This window comes from Amblyomma maculatum, chromosome 3 (assembly GCF_055883805.1).
Source record: "Amblyomma maculatum isolate TAMU_Amacu chromosome 3, ASM5588380v1, whole genome shotgun sequence".
Classification (NCBI taxonomy): Eukaryota; Metazoa; Arthropoda; class Arachnida; order Ixodida; family Ixodidae; genus Amblyomma; species Amblyomma maculatum.
In genome coordinates, this window is record NC_139346.1 from 54,136,673 (window position 1) to 54,155,638 (window position 18,966).

An 18,966-nucleotide genomic window follows, 5' to 3' on the forward strand; every position below is an offset into this window, starting at 1 on the left:
TAATAACGGCCGTATGTTCCAGGCCTCTGATGAGCCGACAAGTGACTTTAGATTCCGAATGATCGTTCGCCGTTCCGTGGGCAAGGATCGTCGGGCGCGAAACCACGCAGGCCCACTCGGCGATATGGGCAGGCCCTGTAAAGATGACCCGCCTCACCACAGTGGTAGCAGAGGGGCCACCGGTCCGGTGTACGCCACACATGACATTTCCGTAACCGCTGATAGACTGGTCGAGCAGGCACACGGGAAAGACCAGGCTGCTGCACTGCTTGAGTGGCGTTATTCACGTCGTGGACTGGTGCTGGCGTCTGACAGAGGACAGCTGTATATGTGGGTCGGACCTAAGTCTGTCTAGGATTCTCAGAGACTTGTTGCTGCTGCCATGCCAGGCGCACCTCGTCCCGGACGACTTCAGACAGCGATGTAACAGACTACGATCTGGGAGACAGCTGGAAGGCTTGCAATTCCTCCCTGATGATCGACCTGATTAGGTCACGTAAAACGGCTACGTCACTCCCTAGCGGCTTTGAATAAACAGCCGGCTCAGGGCTGCTTACATCTCGATTGTATTGCCGGGCTCGTTGCAGGAACGTCGCCTCCATGGTGGTCGCTTCACTGAGGAATTCGGCAACAGTACGCGGTGGACTGCGCACCAGACCGGCGGAAAGCTCCTGCTTGACCCCGGGCATGAGGTGGCGAAGATTTGTCTCCTTGGCCATGGAGGGGTCAGCACGCTTGAAGAGACGCGTCATGTCCTCCACATACGTGCGGACGCTTTCGTTAGTGCGCTAGTTGCGGGAGTGAAGCGCAGCTTCCGCTTTCTCCCGGCGGTCTGCGTTGGGAAAAGTAGCTAGGCGATTTATGCGAAATCGCTCCCATGTGGACAGGTTGTTCTCGTGGTTCTCGAACCATGTCCTAGCGGAGTCTTCAAGCGCAAAAATCATGTTATGAAGCTTACGGTCGTCGCTGCAACCGTTGTAGCGGGCGACCCGCTCAAAGGTGTCCAGCCAGTCCTCCGCATCCTCGTATACATCGCCGTTAAATGGCGGTGTTCGCGGCGTGTGGTAGAGGATAGGCGCCTGGGACGCCCTATTTGTGGCCATTTCCGGTGGGACCGTCGGTCGAGGCTGCGCCGTCCTCGTCGGAGTGGTAAGAGGTCCGAATTCAGGTGACTGGCCGCGGAGACGGCGGCTAGGGCGCTGATGAACCGGGGTGATCTCCGTGTGCTTATCTCGCAAGCGCACGCAGGTCGGGAAGCGTATGCCCAGCGCGACTCCTCCAGATGTGTAACGGTTGTTACACTAAAGAATTGCTGTAACCGCTGAACGAGCGCACCGAGAGAGCTGAATCAGGAACGCGGGCAACAGGAACCCGCGGGCACTTCAACGTCCTCTACTTCGTCCCATTTCGCTCCTTCTTCTTCTAGGTCTAATGCACGTGTCAATATATACATTGTAATAAATATTGTAATAATAATAATAATTGTAATAAATAATAAAAAGTGTTTTCATTATACATGCCAGCTCATGTAATACTGAGCAGAGCAGAATAAGGAATCTTGGTACCGCAAACCAATCGGTACATGTGTTGCTGCTAGAAGACATTCGGTGTACAGAATTTAGAATACAATAAAGCTCATAATGAATACTGAAAGAAGGCCAGGTCGAGACGGCAAGGTCTTGACGGCAAGGCAAGGTATGCCGGGCCAGCGTTTAATACGATGGAGAAAACTCAAGCGCGGGACGGAGCCGGCGCCGCGGGACGATGATGATGGTATGTACAAGAGGAAGCACAAGATCATGATATGTGCAAATGAACTGAGATCCGTGGGGGCTCATATAATCTGTCCTGGGTGTCTGAAGCAGCCAGTCTGATGCCCTTCTAACCAACCGATGCACCGCGGCGCACAAACAGGTTTAAGCGAGATACATGAACAATTTCAGTTCCCCGGTGGCGCCGATTGGCTGGGCGATCAACAGGTGTGCCTTGGTAGTTTACTGAGGAAATTTCGTTGATGACCTTGTGGGGACCGCGATAGCGGCGCTGAAATTTGTCACTAAGGCCACTGGTGAGCAGTGCTGTATGGAGCAGTACTTCGTCACCAGGACGAAAGGAGACCACACAATGCGTCTAATCGTAGCGACTCGCGGTTTTGCTGGTACGCTTCTGTGTTGAGGCGGACAAGATGACGGAATCTGGCCACACGGGCTAAGAACTGGGCTGGTAATGATGAGTAGTAGGCGGGCGCAGAGACGGCAGTGTGGAGAAATATTTGTGGTAGGACCGCCGAAAACAAGGAAAAATGGCGAGTAACCGGTAGTCCGCTGTACTCCAGTATTATAGGCGAATGTGACAAATGGTAGAATAGTATCCCAATTTCGATGATCCGGTGTGATGTACATGGATATCATATGCGATAGGGTGCGATAAAATCGCTAAGTCAGACCGTTAGTCTTGGGATGGAGGTTGTCTTATCGAGGGTGGATGACGCATGAAGAACAGCCGATAATAAGGCCGTCCCGCGGTCACTTACGAGCACCTGAGGAGCGCCATGGAGCAATACAATTTATCGTGAAAAGACATTAGCTACCTCTTCAGCGCAACCAGTCGGTACAGGGGCTGTCTCAGCATAGCGTGTAAGGTAATCGACGGCTGTTATAATTCAATGGTTGCCCCCATCGGAGAGAGGTAGGGGGACCATATAAGTCGATGCCGACTACGTCAAATGGCATGGTGGGATAGGAAGGGGCTGTAGAAGGCCAGCAGGGGAGTAAGTCGCTCGCTTGCGACGTTTGCACAGAAGGCAGGAAGCAACATATTTAGCTACGATAGTAGACAGGCCAGGCCAAAAGAATAGTCTTTTTACGCGGTCGTGTGTTCTTGCAAAACTAAGGTGACCTGCACTAGCGTCCTCGTGCAAAGACGGTAGTATACATGTGCGAAGCACACGCGGTACGACTGGGAGCCAGGGAGTTCCATCAGGATAATACACGTAGCGACGAAGTATGCCGTCTTCAAGCTTGAAATTGCGATGCTGTCGGCGAAGCCTAGCGTTGGGTGGACTCGAAGCACCTAAAAGGCGGTCGATGATGGGCCGGCAGTAGGCATCAGCTAATGGCTGCGAGCGGAGAGTGTGTTTGTTCTCACAGCCTTCAAAAGAAACTTGTGATATGCGCCGGTGGAAGCGATGATCGGCTGTGGTCAGAGGTGGAAATGCATTGTGAAGAAAAACAGCAGGCTGATCCGAAACGTGGCAGCGAGAAAGAGCGTCGGCGTCTTGGTGTTGGCGACCCGATTTATAAACGACGTCGAAATGGTATCCTTGCAGGCGTAGAATCCAACGGCCAAGTCGGCCTGTCAAATGTTTCGTGAAGATAACCAGCAAACAGCATGGTGATCGGCCACAACTGTGAAACGCCGACCATATAGATAATGGCTACACCTTTGAACAGCCCAGACGACTACAAGACAATCTTGCTCGGTAATGATGTAGCTTTTCTCAGCTGGAGTCATGGTCCGACTGGCGAACGCAATCACTTTCTCGCGCGAAGTTGCATCGCGCTGAAAAAGGACAGCGCCAAGACCGTACCCACTGGCATCAGTGTGCAGGATGGTAGGAACGTTGTCGCTGAAGTAGCCAAGAATGAGATTTAATATGAGGGCCTTATTTAACCGTAAAAGCAGTGTTGCACTGTTCAGTCCACACTAAAGGGCTGCGTGCTTTAAGTAGTTCATGAAGCGGCGCAGCAATAGTTGCAAAATGCCTTATAAATCGCCGGAAATATGACGCCAGACCATAGAAACTGCGCAAATCTGTAGTCCGTTGCGGATGAGGAAAGTTCAAGACCACGATTATTTTTTCCGGGTCTGGACGAAAGCCATCATGGCTAACCAGATGTCCCAATATTTTAATTTCCTTCTCGGCAAAGTGACACTTCTTGGTGTTGAGCTGATGCCCGCTGAAGCAAGACACATGAGGACTTCATTCAAGCGCGTAAGATGGTCGGTAAGTTGTTAAAAGTTGACCAAAAAATAACAATGTCATCCAAGTAACATGAGCAGGTTCTCTATTTGAGGCCACGAAGTACAGTATCGATCATTCTTTCAAATGTTGCCGGTGCATTACAAAGGCCGAGGGGCATAACATTAAACTCGTAAAGTCCAGCGAAAGTTGCGAAAGCGTTTTTTTCTTTGTTGTCCTCGTGCATAGGTGTTGGCCAATAACCTGAGCGGAGGTCCAAGGTCGAAAAATATTCGACGCCTTGGAGAGAGTCAATGACGTCATAAAAACGCGGCATCGGGAAGACATCTTTGCGGGTAATTTTGTTGAGTGCGCGATAATCAACACAAACTCGTACCGATTCGTCCGTTTTTTCAACTAATACTACTGGGGAGGACCATGAGCTTGTTGATGGACGAATATCTCGACGGAGCATAGCATTGGCATTTTCTTCAAAAACGTTTCGTTTCGAGGGAGAAACCCGATAAGGTCGTCGGCGTACAATTGAGTTACCTTCAGTAAGGATGGGGTGTTGTGCCACACTAGTCCGTCTCAGTGGTGGGGAAGTGGAATCAAAAATGGCTTGGTGGGCTTGAAGCAATTGCAGCAATTCTTGGCATTGGTGCGGCATGAGGTTTGGATTGTCTTCGACAGCATGGAAAGAGAGACTTGCGATAAATCACGTTGGTGTGGTAGCGGGGCAGTGAGCACCATCATGGACATAGGGGAAGTATCCACTATGCATGGCAGGGAAGTTCCTTTAGTCAGAGCGAGGAATGCACGGGAAGTGTTCGTGGCAGCTACTATCGCTGAGCTGCTGCGGAATCGTACAAGACTTGAGGCGATGTCACGTGTAAGATCACGATCAGATGGTGCGATGAGTACATCCCCGTCAGTGATGTGTTCAGAAATAACGGTAAGAAGTGCTTCGCACTGTGGATGCAATACAGTATCAGCTGCGGCAATAAGGAAATGATGGCGTTCAGAAATGTCAGATGAAAATCACTGTCTGTCATAAGAATGACACGGTCGCCACAAGAAATTAACACTGAAGCGGTTGACAAAAAATCCCATCCAAAAATCATCAAATGCGCATACTGTGAAAGTACAGCAAACTGCACAAGGTGGCGGATGCAGTCTATAACAACTCGAACTGTACACTTTGCTGAAGGGTGCTGAGGGACACCATTTGCTCCACGAAGTTGAGGTCCGTCGTATGGTGTCGTTACTTTCCGCAAACGGTGGCACAAATCAGCGTGAATAACAAAGTGCAGCCCCTCTGTCAATCAAAGCTTCGACCGGTAATCCTTCAGCTAAAACGGAAATCATATAATACGGGCGATGAGGAGGACTTTTTTGGTTAGTTTTCAAAGTGCAGTTTCACCTCCGGAAACTGCATCGCTTAGCTTTCCGAATGAGGTACAGGGAGAGTTGTTGCTGGTCGAAGTGGCGAAGCAGAGCGGCAGTACAGGGAAGGGGACCGGCATCGGCATACATGAACCCCACTTGGTTTAGACGAGGATACCGACCGTGGATAGAATCGGCGAGTTTGTCTGAGAATTGGTCGTCGCTGATAATCCGCAGGTATATCACTTTCGAAGGCGTCGTAACCACGTCGCTCGTTCTGAATGCGTCGGCGGCAAAAGCGGGATATATATCCTCGAATTTCACAATGATAGCACACTGGGCGAGAGGGGCGACAAGGTGTGTAAGAGGGTGGCGTAGGTTGAGCCGTCGTCATGGCGTTGTTGTGGTTGTAGGGCGGTGTTTGGGGTGGGGGAATAAAATGAGGAGGGGATACAGCGACGTGAGGGTAAGTCGGCCCTGGGCGAGGTGCACGAGGATCAGGTGTGACAGGGTGGTTTAAAGTGGCCAACTCTTCTTTAATGATGTGGCGGATGCCGGCGTCGTCAGAAGGAGGTGAAGAATGATCGCACACGTGTCGCCAGAAAGGGCTGAGGGCTTCAAGCTCCTCGTGGATTATCGCTCGAATCAGGGCTCGTAGATAGAGGTCAGTAGAGGTCGGGGTAGTAGCGAAGCCGGGCTGCAATCGAGAGGACTGTAGCTGGTCGAGGAGTTGGCAGGTCGTAGTAATGGAATCAACACTTGATGGCGTCTGGACAACTACGGTGTTATAAGCCATAGAATTGATTCCTTTCAAGATATGGTGTACACGTTCAGGTTCCGGCATTGTGAGACTGATACGCCGACAGAGTGCAAGCACGGCCTCCATGTATGACGCGTAAGACTAATCGGGACCCTGAAGGCGGGAAGCGAGCTTGTTCCTTGCGATCTCCGTCTGAATAGCCAGGCCGGCGAACTACTGTCGGAACTGGTGCTTGAAGGTAGGCCAGTTTGTGGTGTGGGGCTCGCGGTTGATAAACCAATTCCTGCCGGCTTCAATAAGGCAGAAAGAAACGTTCAGGAATTTTAAATCATCATCCCAGCCGTTGTATGCACTGCAGCGTTCACAAGTGTCGAGCCAGTCATCGACGTCTTCGTCGCGACGACCAACGAACAGTGGCGGGTCGCGTTGTCGTGTGTGCACAATCGGAGGTGGCGGTGTAGCCGAGGTAGAGGGTCCGGCCGGGTCGGTACTGCTCTCGGTTGACATGACGATGGTAGTTGTTAAACGGCGACCGGAACGTAGCACCAGCGAGACAGGGCACAAGGCAGCACGGGGATTGAATTTCACCTCCACCACTTATGAAAGAAGACCAGGGCCCGCTTGCACAAAACAATCTTAAGACTGTCTTAGCTAAGTCCAGACTTAACTGGAGTCTAAAGAATAGGCCACTAGCATGGCCGCTTAAGACGAGTCAAGTCTGGGCTTCAGTCCTGACTTGAATAAGTCGCTTGTATGATTACGACTCTAGTGCTGTCTTGGTTAAGGCACAAGGACGCCAGGTGTTTAAGTAGAGAAATTAGGGAAATACAGGGATGCGCTGGCACTGTCCTTGCTGTAAGATGTACACATTCCGTCAATTTTGCGTTGTGTAAAATCCGTGACATTGCTTTTTGCGGCTTAAGATTGTGTTACGAGGAAAAATGCCCCAAGTGGTTGCTGAGGCCGTTCTTGGAAGCCACTCTGGTGAACATGAACCCGAAGCGTTCGACGTTCGGAACACGAGCCGTCTTAAATAAGCTTGGTCTTTCTAAAGACACCATTTAAGTCTGGACTTCGCTCGGACTTTATCGTGCAAGCCGGCCCAGGTCGAGACGGCAAGGTAAGGTATGCCGTATCAGCGTTTAATACGATGGAGAAAACCCAAGCGCTCGCCGGAGCCGGCGCCGCGGGACGATAATAATGGTATGCACAAGAGCAAGAAGATCATGGTATGTAAAAATGAAAGAAGATCCGCGGAGGGCTCACAATATATATATTAGCTTGCTGATAGCGCATTCTAAATATTTTAACGTTCAAAAAGCAATCGTCCTCTACTACAACAAATTGTAGTGAAGGAAGCTTTAAAATTGAGCTGCGCCTAGTCATCTAGAGAAATGAAAATTACTGCGGCGACGGAGTGTGCCTGGTCAATGTAAATGTTAACAATGCTGTTCGAATCCAAAAAGAGGTCAGTTTTTTAATGGTATATATTTTATCCTGTTTTGCTCGCCAGTGTCGCTTCAAGAATATGTTCTCTGCCATCAAAAATATTTTTTAAACTTAATTTTCCTCCCTACACAATATGAACTTTAGGACTCTTTATGGTCTTCATTTCAATATGCACTGATTCCTCTGTTGTGAAAGCTTCTGCGCGCAAATATTTATAATCTGTTTTGGTAATCATTTCCTATTCGCCAGTATGTTGTCCAATCGAAATGTTTGGTTTCCTTTTTTTGCGCACATGAAGTTGCTATTCACGACTGCTTAACCATCCAGATGAAAAATATTGATTTGAAGAATAATATTTACACGCGCATTAGATGCTGTCTCCAGTTTCCCACGTTCAACCTACAAGAAGGCCTTTCGACGTTTTTTTGGGCCTCTGCTCGAATTGTCGTCGCTGTGTTAAACATTTTCCTCGCCTAACTGAGCCATTGACAGCCTTGACTCGAGATGACACACCCTTCGTATGGGAAAATGCCGAAGACAAAGCCTTCGAGGAACTCCACCGCCGCCTTCAAAGTCCACCAATACTAGCTCATTTTGACAAAAATGCGGAGACTGATGTCCACACTGACGCCAGCTATGTCAACCTGGGAGCGATCCTCATAAAGTGGCAGGACGGAGCAGAACGAGTAATCGCCTAAGCAAGCCGCAGACTTTCTCGTTCGGAACGGAACTATTCGACGACAGAAACCAGTATCTTGCCGTCATCTGGCATCAGAGTTAATTCCGACCATATATCTACGGACGACTATTTCGTGCTGACAGCGATCATTTCTCGCTATGCTGGCTAGCCAGCAGTAAAGACCCCTTTGGCCGGTTGCACACATGGAGCCTCCGGTGGCAGGAGTACGATGTGACGGTCGTATGTAAATTGGGCCGGCAGCACCAATACGCGCGCTGTTTATCGCAAGCGCCCGTGGAACCGGCTACTCAAGACGTCACCGAAGATTTTCCTATTATTTGTGTCATTAGCGTCTTCCGTATGGAGCAGGTTCAACGAATTGACTCTCAGTTGTCGCCACTGATTAATATCCTGTAGGGATTTAATGCTAGTGTACCTCGTGTGTTTCGCCACGGATTACAGTCCTTCATTCTTTGACTGCAACAAGCGCAACTTTCACAGCAACAAGGAGACGTTTCTTCTTGTTGTGACATCGCAGTTACGCTCCGAAATATTGAGCGGTTGTAATAATGAACCATCCGCCGGCGACATAGGGGTCAGTCGCACACTGGCGAAGATTCGGCTTAATTAATACTGGCCCAGTTTACTACCATCAGTGCGTAAATACGTAACATGCCGCGATTGCCAATGGTGCAAATCTCCTCTAAAACCAGCCGGGTTTTTACAGCCCATAGCACCCCTAAAGACCCCTTTTCAGCACATTGACATAGACCGCGTCGGCCCTTTTCCGAAGTCGTCTACAAGAAAACGGTGGATTGTGGTCACGACAGATTATTTGACGCGGTACGCTGAGACATCACTTGCAAACGGTACTGCTGCTGAAGTAGCCGCATTCTTTGTCCACAACATCGTCCTGCGTCATGGCGCTCCTGCAGTTATCGTTACTGACTGTGGAGCTACATTTATGCCCCGCTTCACTCAGGCTGTGCTCAAGCTCACGCACATCATCCACAGACGTAGAACGGCCTACCAACCGCAGACAAATGGCTTGGTGGAACGCATCAACAGAAGCTTGACCAACATGCTTTACACGTATGCTTATATCGAGCATAAAACATAGGACCAAATTCTTCCATACGTAATATCGCTTAAACTACCGCGCAGCAAGAAACAACCTCGTTCACGCCGTTCGATTTAGTCTTCGTTCGACAAGTTGACTCCCCCTGGATGCTATGCTACCATGGACCCCACTGACAGTGAGAGTGAACTTGAGATCGACGTCGCTACTTATGTTCAGCGCGCGGAAGAGTGGCAACTGACCAGAGACCGCTTTCACCGTCAGCAGCAGATTGATGATGACCGCTATAACCTGGGACGCCGCTGCGTTGCTCCAGCGACTATGTGTGGGTCTGGACGCTAGTTCGTCGCCGCGGCCTTTCCGAAAAGTTACTGCGCTGCTACTAGGGCGCTTACCTTGTTGTCCGCCCCTGAGCGACGTAACGTGTGAGGTAGCACCAGCCACAGCAGCTCGTTCATGGCACAACAGCAAGCGCAGCGACGTTGTGCATGTGGTGCGAATGAAGCCTTACTACGAGCAACCCCCGACTGACATTAAGGCTGCATGTAGTCAATTCCGTGACGTCAGACTGTGGACTCTTGAACGCGTTTCCTCTCCCGCTCTTCTGTCTAATGGTAACACCGCATCGGGACGATGCTCCAGAGGAGGGGGCAGTGAGACGTGCATTAGAGGTGAACAAGAAGAAAGAACGCAATCGGTAGTAGTACAGGACTTTGAAGTGTCGGTCCGTTCCCGTTGCCCGCGTTCCTTGTTCAGCTCTCTCAGGGCCCTCGTTGAGGGGCTGCAGTAATTCTTTAGTGTAACAACTTTTACAGTATACTGCTTAGCACTCGTTTGTTTAGAAGCCTACACGTTCGATGGGTAGCTTGGAAAATATCTACACATATTGAACCCCACTGTAGTAATTGCTTATAGTTAACAATTTGAAAACGCATATTATTGGTATTTTATAACAAGTACTAATAGAACACTCAGATTCTTCTCCAATTACCTCAACTCGGCTCACTAATCCTGTGCGCTCTCATTTAAATGCCTCAACAGTAAATAACCGAGGAGTCTTCGCTCTGTGACCACATGTCGCAATCAGAAAAGATGCTAAAATATCTCATGGCTTTCTTTCCCGTCTTTAAAAACTACATCCCCCTCTTTATAACATTTCGCTCTTCTAACCATTTCTTTACCAGATTTCGCATACACACGATCTATTTCGGATCTAAATTATTTTATGCTAACAGTCAAATCAAACATCGAACTGTATGTGCTCTTCGCTCTAACTTGCGCTTATTGCTAGTGTATCCAACTTCAAAGCTCCACTACCGATTCGTGTTCATAGATGCAAGATATCTGAATATTCTTTTTACATAAATTATATTTATTGAAAATTATATGGTGTTTTTTTACAAATTATGAATTTTAAATTTTTTAATCCATAGGTAGGCCATCCTTAGCTTACCCTAGACTGCGCAACGTGTGAGCCACAACTGATGTGCTTACTCGTCGCGTGCATGTAGTTCGCATTTTTGCCAAAAAATTGCAATATCCAGAAAATCCATTTTTTTCGCGGAAAGAACACAGCAAAATATTTAAGAGCAAGGCTTATAATTGAACCACACGTTGAGAAGAAACTCGGGCGCTAGTGCAAGAAAGCTTTTTTTTTGTGCTATGGCATTTGACGTCCAAATCGACGGGCTATAATATAAGACAAAGTGGAGGCCTCTGGAACTTTCGACCCCCTTTGGTACAGACATCACACCGAACACGGGTTCCTTGCTTTTCGCTTCGATCGCAAAGCGGCCGCCGCGCCCGGTTTTCGATCTCGTATCCTTGGGCGCAGTAGTCGTGCGCTCTGACCATCGCAGCACACAGTGGCGCATAAAAAGGAATTAGGAATGTTTTGCTCGACATTTCAGTTTGTTCACTGGTAGCAATTCAGGCCAAAATGTCACATTCTTTGCGATCTGCTCTATCCTGCTTATGAAGTTCAATGTGCTTTACTTCGGATCTTAGGTACCATTTACTGTGTGATGCCATGTCAGCGGTGTGAACATCGAGAGGAGTTTAAAGAAAGGTTTTGTTTTGCAGCAGATACCATCGAATATTAGTGCCCACATATAATTTAATTATCAAGTGAATATGTACGAGGACACTTCCTTGATACACAAGCGCGTAAACGCCTTCACTTGCACGATAAAAGTGGGCAAGCGATTCGTGCTACTTTGCATGTGTCTTTTGAATATTTTGAACATATTCAGCCAAGGCTTCGACATTTTCCTTATTTATTTTTAGGAAGATGGTTAGGAGCACGATATTAGGAGCTGCTTCAATCTATAACCTATTAGATAAAACTAAGGGTTTAGCTAATAGGATGTAGGTTGAAAGACAGACCTTACCTGTCAACCTGCAACTACTCTATGCGCGTAGAATTCATTATTTACAAAGTTAATCACGTGCTTATAATATGACCTGCTCTAAATGATATAGGACAGAATGAAACACTCATCGTCGCTTACGAATGAGGAAACATCAAGTGTAACTATCACGCGCTCTATCCTGACTCCGACTGTACTTGAATAACGGTGCAAATAGGCACTGTTGTGTCTGTTCCACAAAGTGCATCACTATCAATTCATTCACCATCAGCTACTTGTTTCATTTCTCACAGTCTTCAGATCGCGAGCATTAATTAGTCATTACCATATGCAAAACTAAAAGCCTAATAGATTTCTGTATGTCATCTCCATCATACACTGAAACCTAATTTCTTTCTCTTTCGACAATTCCTAGCGTTTTACTGTTACACTAAACTTCACCTGTTGCAGCTTACAGTCAGTAATAGCTGGTGCTAATATTCGTACTGATTTCATCCTTATAATTGTTTTCTGCCTGCCATTATTTGTGTTTTCTCGTGGCGATCCAGCTTATCACAGGGGATCGAATGGATTCGCCATCACCGAGTGATGTTACGGGGGACATCCACAGTTCGATAGCTGTCCGCACAGCGAACGTTGATGACAGCACATATCTCAGCGTCGTTTTCTTCTGGGAAGTCTGTGGCACTCATCATCTTCAGAACGCAAGCGAATACTGCTAAGCAACAATATGTATCACCTCCTCTCCTTTGCGACGCTTCGCCGTAATAGATGCGACTGAGAAGACTGTAGTACCCTTTGTGCCCCCCACCATCCTACATTCCTATATTTACCTTCACCTGTGGAACCAATACTTGCTTTGTAAACAAAACATGTGGTTGCCGATATGCAGCAACGAATTATTCACACGAGGCGCTGTCTTGTCTAGCGTGAGCGAAATGCTCGCACTGGTGGTTAAAACGTTTGCCTTGCTAAATATTTCAACATCACTTGTTCTACAAGTTACAGTATGTCTCCTGTGCGCGCTATGACTTTTATTTTTTTTATTTCAAATAATTTACATTGGTCTTTCCGTTTACTGTACGTCTGAAATCATGTTTTTGCATGTAAGCATACTAAACAACTTTCTTTGCTGCTAAACTCTTGGCCAATCCCCCTGTGTGGGCATGTGCCATATGTCATTTGAAAAACAACCACAATTTTCTGATGTCCTAACTGTGCTGCTGTGCTATTCTGTGTTAACTGGCACATAAATGACCCCCCCCCCCCCACACATACACACACACTCCAACAATAGGATGGAGTCGTTTCGGAGAGTTAAGCCCGGCTTAGGGCCCGCTGCGGCATTCCATAGACAGCCCTGACTCGGGCTCATCTTGAGTTTACCACCTAGAGTCCTATTATCGCTTCACGTTCTGCAGCTCACTCTTCGCGTTCTGCAGCTTTGTCTACCCTTGCCTTTTGCAATTCTTTCTCAACCCACTCGCGCAACTCTAGTGCACTCATTTTTCTCCAATCTCTAGCCGCGGGAAAATGTTGCTTGGCCGGCCTGGTCCTGTCATGGACGCCAAAATTGTGAGGTTCTTTTCTTTAAATCTTCTGGCCACCTTGTTCTGTGGCTTATTCAGAGACAGCAATCTAAATAGATGACCAGACCGACCAATTTCACGACGAATAATTTTATGTACACACATGGATGGGACGAGAGTAGGACGAGCAAGTAGGACGAAGACTAAACACAAAATTGTCTACAGTCACCAGTTCGTTGGGTAGGCAGGAAAGTCGGTGTATACGCTCCGGTTGGTCAGGCGTCGTAGGTCGCTGACGTAGAGCCTCGGCAGGCTTACCGAAAGGCTAGGCCACCGGACGGGGCCCAGTGGAGGCACGAGGCCTCGGGTTGCCGTTCCATGGCCGATGAGGCAAGTCTCCCCGACGTGCCTGGGCCCAGCACGGCGCCGAACGCCCGTGCCTGTGACGAACTGGCTTTAAAGCAGCGGCGATGAGCTGAAGCTGTTGTGGTGCTCCCGGGCCCGATCGCCTGGGACAGCAAGAGGAACAGGACAGGATGCGGCCGGTAGGCCCTAGGTCTGGATCCCCGGGTCAGGCCTGGCAGAAGACGCACCGCTCCGAGCTCAGTGCACAACCGATCGGCTCCGCTGCTCGCCTGTTCTCTCCTGCTCGTGCCTCGCGCTCCTCGAGCCAACCTCCACGTTTTTCTCTTCTTCTTTCTCCAAGCGTGGTTTTCCTTCTTCATCTTTTATCAAATTCTCCCCACTCACACACATGTTCTTCACAGAGTTCCATGTGCCGCACGTACGACGCGTGCGCCTGGCGAAAAGCTGTAGCCATGGCGAGTGGTGGGCTGCCAGTATGCTGGTGGGACGCTTATCACGGAGTAAGCGTACCGATAGCGCGCGTACACCGGATGCAAGCTTCCAGGTTACACCGAAGCTCCTCCATTTGCTTCCGTTGAATACTAAATTACGTTATATTTAAATATTTCACGATCCACTAAGAGTTCAACATATCCGGAATCGACTGTAGTACAATATTTATTAGGGTTATCTGATGAACAATAGGCTGGTGTTTCACTTACGGCACGGAGTCTCATGTGAACATGCACATATTCATTCACTGCGTTTTGTTCTTATCTTGTTAGGAATGTACCGCGATTTAAACGTTGACTATTTGTTCATCGCTTAAGCACAGCATCACAACGAAGTGAAAAGGAGTACTGTGTACAAGACAAACTAATTTTGAGTCGCGTGCCAATACGTTTGTTCCTCCCGTTTCGCGCGTCTAAAAGGCATTTTTATTGCTGCCCATATTTATTTGTAATTGATCTTGTTGTGTACTAAGCATCTAGCTCATTCCTTTTTTCAAACAAAATGCTTTTGTGGCGAATAAAAGGTTGCCTGGCGAGACATCAGGGGAGAAGTGGACCGGTAATTGGGCAAACAGGCTAACTTACGCAGATAAAACAGCAACGATCGATCCGAATATGGGACGCTTAGATATAATATTGAGATGCACAATATAGAGGAGTACACTACATTCGGTGTATACAGCATGGCTCCTCACCAGTACTTTAAGCAAATTGACATCAGCCCTGCATACTTTTCTTACACCCATGGCTACATGTTGTGATTCAAAAGTTTCAAGTACGTTGGCGTTCTTAAATTGTGCGCCTTTACAAAACCATAAAGAGAGTTCTAGCAGTTCACGTACCTTTTTTGCAGGCAGAGCGGACGTAGCGGACTGCAGTAATATAGTGGCCATTTGCATCCACTTTCGCACCTTCCGAAGGCACTGTAAAATTTATGCTGTTATTTTGTGCTCGCTTCAATGCATAAAAAGCTAGACCTATATCTTCCCCCATATGGTACTACGAAAGGGGACACGCCTCATTAGAATTTTACTTTTTACCTAAGGAATGTCTCTGGATAAGAAATATATAACCTGAATCAAATTGTGAATTAGTATCTTGTTTGGTTGGTTTAACGGGTTTAACGTCTCAAAGCGACTACTGCTTTGAGACCTCCAGTCATTCACGGGTCTTGAATCATCGGCTACTTACGGTTCTTTAACATGGACTGACATCGCAACACACGGACGCCTAGATGTTTACCTGCATCAAAAGGGGACCGCGTTTACCGAGCTTCCATCCACCACCCTTGAGCACAGTAGTCGTGCGCCTGAACCACTGCAGCATCCAGGGCGGAAGATTAGTTTTTTTTGGACAGTTATTGTGGCCCACACAACAAGCTTTTTGTAGAAGCTAAAAAAAAAACGTCAATAACACTTGGAGTCATACTTCGGATTTATAGCTTAGTGGTTTTTACTTCAACAAACCAATGAAAAATGTAAATTAAGAACGGTCATTGTTACAGGGTTAGGAAAAATGAAATCACAACTTTTGCGAAGCGAGATATTGGTTACCTTTGGCGTTAATTTTATTTCATGATTAACATACAACTAGGATACTTGAACGTGCAGGCTATACTGAAACACGGCTTTGAGTGCAAAAGTTCACTGTCATTATTAAATATTTGCGAAATAGAACATTCGGCGTCACGAGGGTATAAAAGCCAGGCTCAGTTGTAATATACTCAGATCACAAAATAAACACTTACATCTTATCGTTATCGAGGCTAGACGCTTGCACTTAGAGATATATCATCAAAATGTTGCAACGCCAGAAACATCAGATTGTAAACTTAGAAAGTACCTTATTCAATAAATGCATATGCTGCTAAGATATTGCCAAATCAGCTGTCTTTATTATTAAGAATTTTAACGAAGACAATACCCAACTAACTGAGGATTATTGTCGAAAACAGCGATGGATTACCCTTCAGTATTGAAAAGTATATTTCTAGTACGAATATCTACCCCTCGTGCAAGCATTCAGTATCGTACCCTAGCGGTTATTTATTGTTATATTGCAATTATTCAGCATGTAATTTTCGCACTGGCATTGAATGCGATTGTGGAACCTAAGTGCTTGCACATACTTGAGTATAAATTGTACGCTTTCTGAGACGTGTGAAAATTGTCGATTTTTTTATTTCCTGCATATCTATTAGGTTATATGTAATTTTGTCATCTTTAGCTTGAAGACGCGTGTCATAGGGTCTATTTCTGTCAACTGCATTCTGCCTTTCAATGTGAGTATTGAGGAATGGGGCCGAGTTTGAACAACCTTCCATCTGTTCATATTTACCTATCGTGATTTGCACTGAAAGCGGGAATGTTGGTTGTACACACTGTAGAAATGCAGTATTAGAGGCAAGGGAGTTTATATTAGTTTCTATATGAATTGAGGCGCAGATTCCAGGTTTTGCCCTTAATTATGTTTTACATCGGTGATCCTTAAAGCTATTTCATTGTACACGGTAATCAGTAAATAAAAATTAAGAGGCAAATAGAATATTGCCAGAGAAATAATCTTCGACTGACTTTTGAAAACACAAGTGGTATGTTGCTTGAGGGGTCTGTACTATGCGCGAAAAACAAGACACTTACCTCTCTCTCCCAAGGCAGAGTAATGCGTCATGGTGCCATAAGAAGAACCTAGAAATGTAATTGTTTGTCATTAATTTGTTACATGTTACATGTTACATATTTAGTATAATACTAGGGCATTGCTTAAATTGAAACCTAGGGCCAAATTTTCAGCCTCCACATTTTGGGAATCCGTCTTTTGCGCGAGATTTCTGCGCATGCGCCAAGACATAGCGGCGACCATTGGAAACACATTGGACGGCGTCGACGGCGTTTCTCGGCGCCGCCAGTGCCGCCAGTGCAGGGGGCTGGCGGCACGGTGGCCGTCACAGGCTTGGCAAAGCGATGCCAACCACATCTGCCGCGTACGGTTGCCACTCTCTAAGCATGCCACGATGCAAGACACGGTTTTTCAGGTTTCCATCGCTGAGCCGCGGCCAACAACGACGTGAAGCTTCAATTAGGGCCACCAAGCGTCAAGATGTGAACGGCCGACCTCAGCAAGGCGCGGTTCGGGTGTCCACAGAGCAAGTGTGACAGTTACCGCGCCTTTCCCTTCCTGTGAACCAATTTAACTATTTTTAACCTCAGCAACCGACTGCGTACTCTTGACTGTGCGAAAAACACTTCGTTACAGGTATGTATATGCATCTAAAGGAAATGTGCATGATGTAAAGTATCTACCGGAGTTTGCACCAAGCCTGTAACCCACCTGTGATAGCCCCAATAGCATTTGTTCAGCGCGTCTGATGGCGATGTATTTTGTCGTTTGTTTTCTTTATGTGCGAAGGGGCCGGGTAGCGCAGATATCGCAGGTGGCTGTGTGCGCTAGACCGTAATATTTAGAATGTTTTATTGCTACTGCCGCCTGACGGAATAGAAGAAAAAAATTTGGGCGTTTGTTGTGATGCACCGCCGTTCACAAGCCGAGTGGTTGAGCTGGTCAAGAGGCTTGCGAACGGCTGTGCATTAAAACGCCCTATTTTTTTTTTTTTTTTGTTAGTGAGGTGGCAGTCACGATAAAACATGCTAAATATTACGGCCTAGCGCACATAGCCGTCTGTGATATCTAAGCTACGTAGCCCTTTCGCACATAAAGAAAAAAAAAGGACAAAATACAGCGCCTTAAGGCCCCGGTGAAACTAAACCAATCACGCACCGAAGAAATCCTCATCGCAGCTATCACTGGTGCACTACAGTCTGGGTGAAAACTCTATTAGGTACTTTTCATCATGCATATTTCGTTTAGATGCATACATACCTGTAGTATCTATATTTTTGCCGCTCGGAGCATATCACGCACTTGACACTCTTGCACGACGCACAGTATTTTTTTTTTAAATTAGAGGCTCTCCTTCGTGCAAGACAAAGAATCCGGATTTTGTTCCTTTGGTGTGCGCAATCAGATGCACTTCGTTAAGGAGATTGATGATCGTCGTCTTCGTCCAACCGTTTGCAACGGCAAGGAAACCGCCCGGCAAAATTAATGAGTCTCCTGGAGGGTTCATGCTCGTTCACTAGCAGAGTGGATCGCTCTGGACCTAGAACAGGGTTGGTTCCTGACCGAGATGCGCATCAGATATGTAGAAGATGCACATGTGTCACCAAGTTGTTGATTCCGCAGAAATTGCGGCGGAGGCAGAAAGGAACGTTGTGGATCCTTTCACAACAAATATGACCATTCTCTGCGCACCGAGAACCTTTTCACCACTACGACCACATCCGTTCTTACCCCTGAGGGCAGAAACCGGCTACAGCGCTGAATCATCCGTTGCCAGAAAAATGCAGCACGTTTCCTGAAGGTGTGCATTCCGGCCGGGACAATGCCCTTTTCAGAGGGTGTGTATATGTGCCTCTCTGCCGAGCTTCGTACGCTTGTAGATGACGCGAGGAGGAAGCGACGCCCATTGCACGATGCCGGCGCCGCGGTGACCGCATTGTGCTCGGTAACTCAAGACACCCCGGAAATATGCGCCGCTCGAAGTCACAGGAGACGATTCTACCTAGCTATGCAGCATCAACAAACCTCTGGCTGCTTTGCCTTTTGAGATCCCCCTCTCTCTCTTTCTTTCTGCCCCCGCGCTCTCCTGTCTGCCGAAAACCTGCACGCTGAGAGCGTCTCATTCTGTCGCGTCGAACACGGCCCGCGTTACACGCTCTTACAATGCGCAGATAGTATATGCGTACGCGTGTTATGAGTGGATTGTGAAAACGCTCTACCTTTCCCCATACTGCGTGAACATGATATGCTGCAATCACTTTCACTACTTTCCGCTCCGA

The 18,966-nt window shown here is 47.4% G+C and overlaps 1 protein-coding gene across 1 annotated transcript in view; it reads right to left on the minus strand.

Annotated features, from left to right (window-relative positions):
* The window catches only part of LOC146194777 (uncharacterized), a 127,632-nt gene that overhangs the window by 48,960 nt on the left and 59,706 nt on the right, over nt 1–18,966 (minus strand). Inside the window, exons 4-5 of the mRNA XM_084596118.1 lie at nt 16,708–16,755; nt 14,911–14,991 (exon numbers count right to left, since the gene is read on the minus strand). Coding sequence (XP_084452244.1) covers nt 14,911–14,991; nt 16,708–16,755 — 129 coding nt within the window. The remainder of the gene's footprint in view (nt 1–14,910; nt 14,992–16,707; nt 16,756–18,966) is intronic.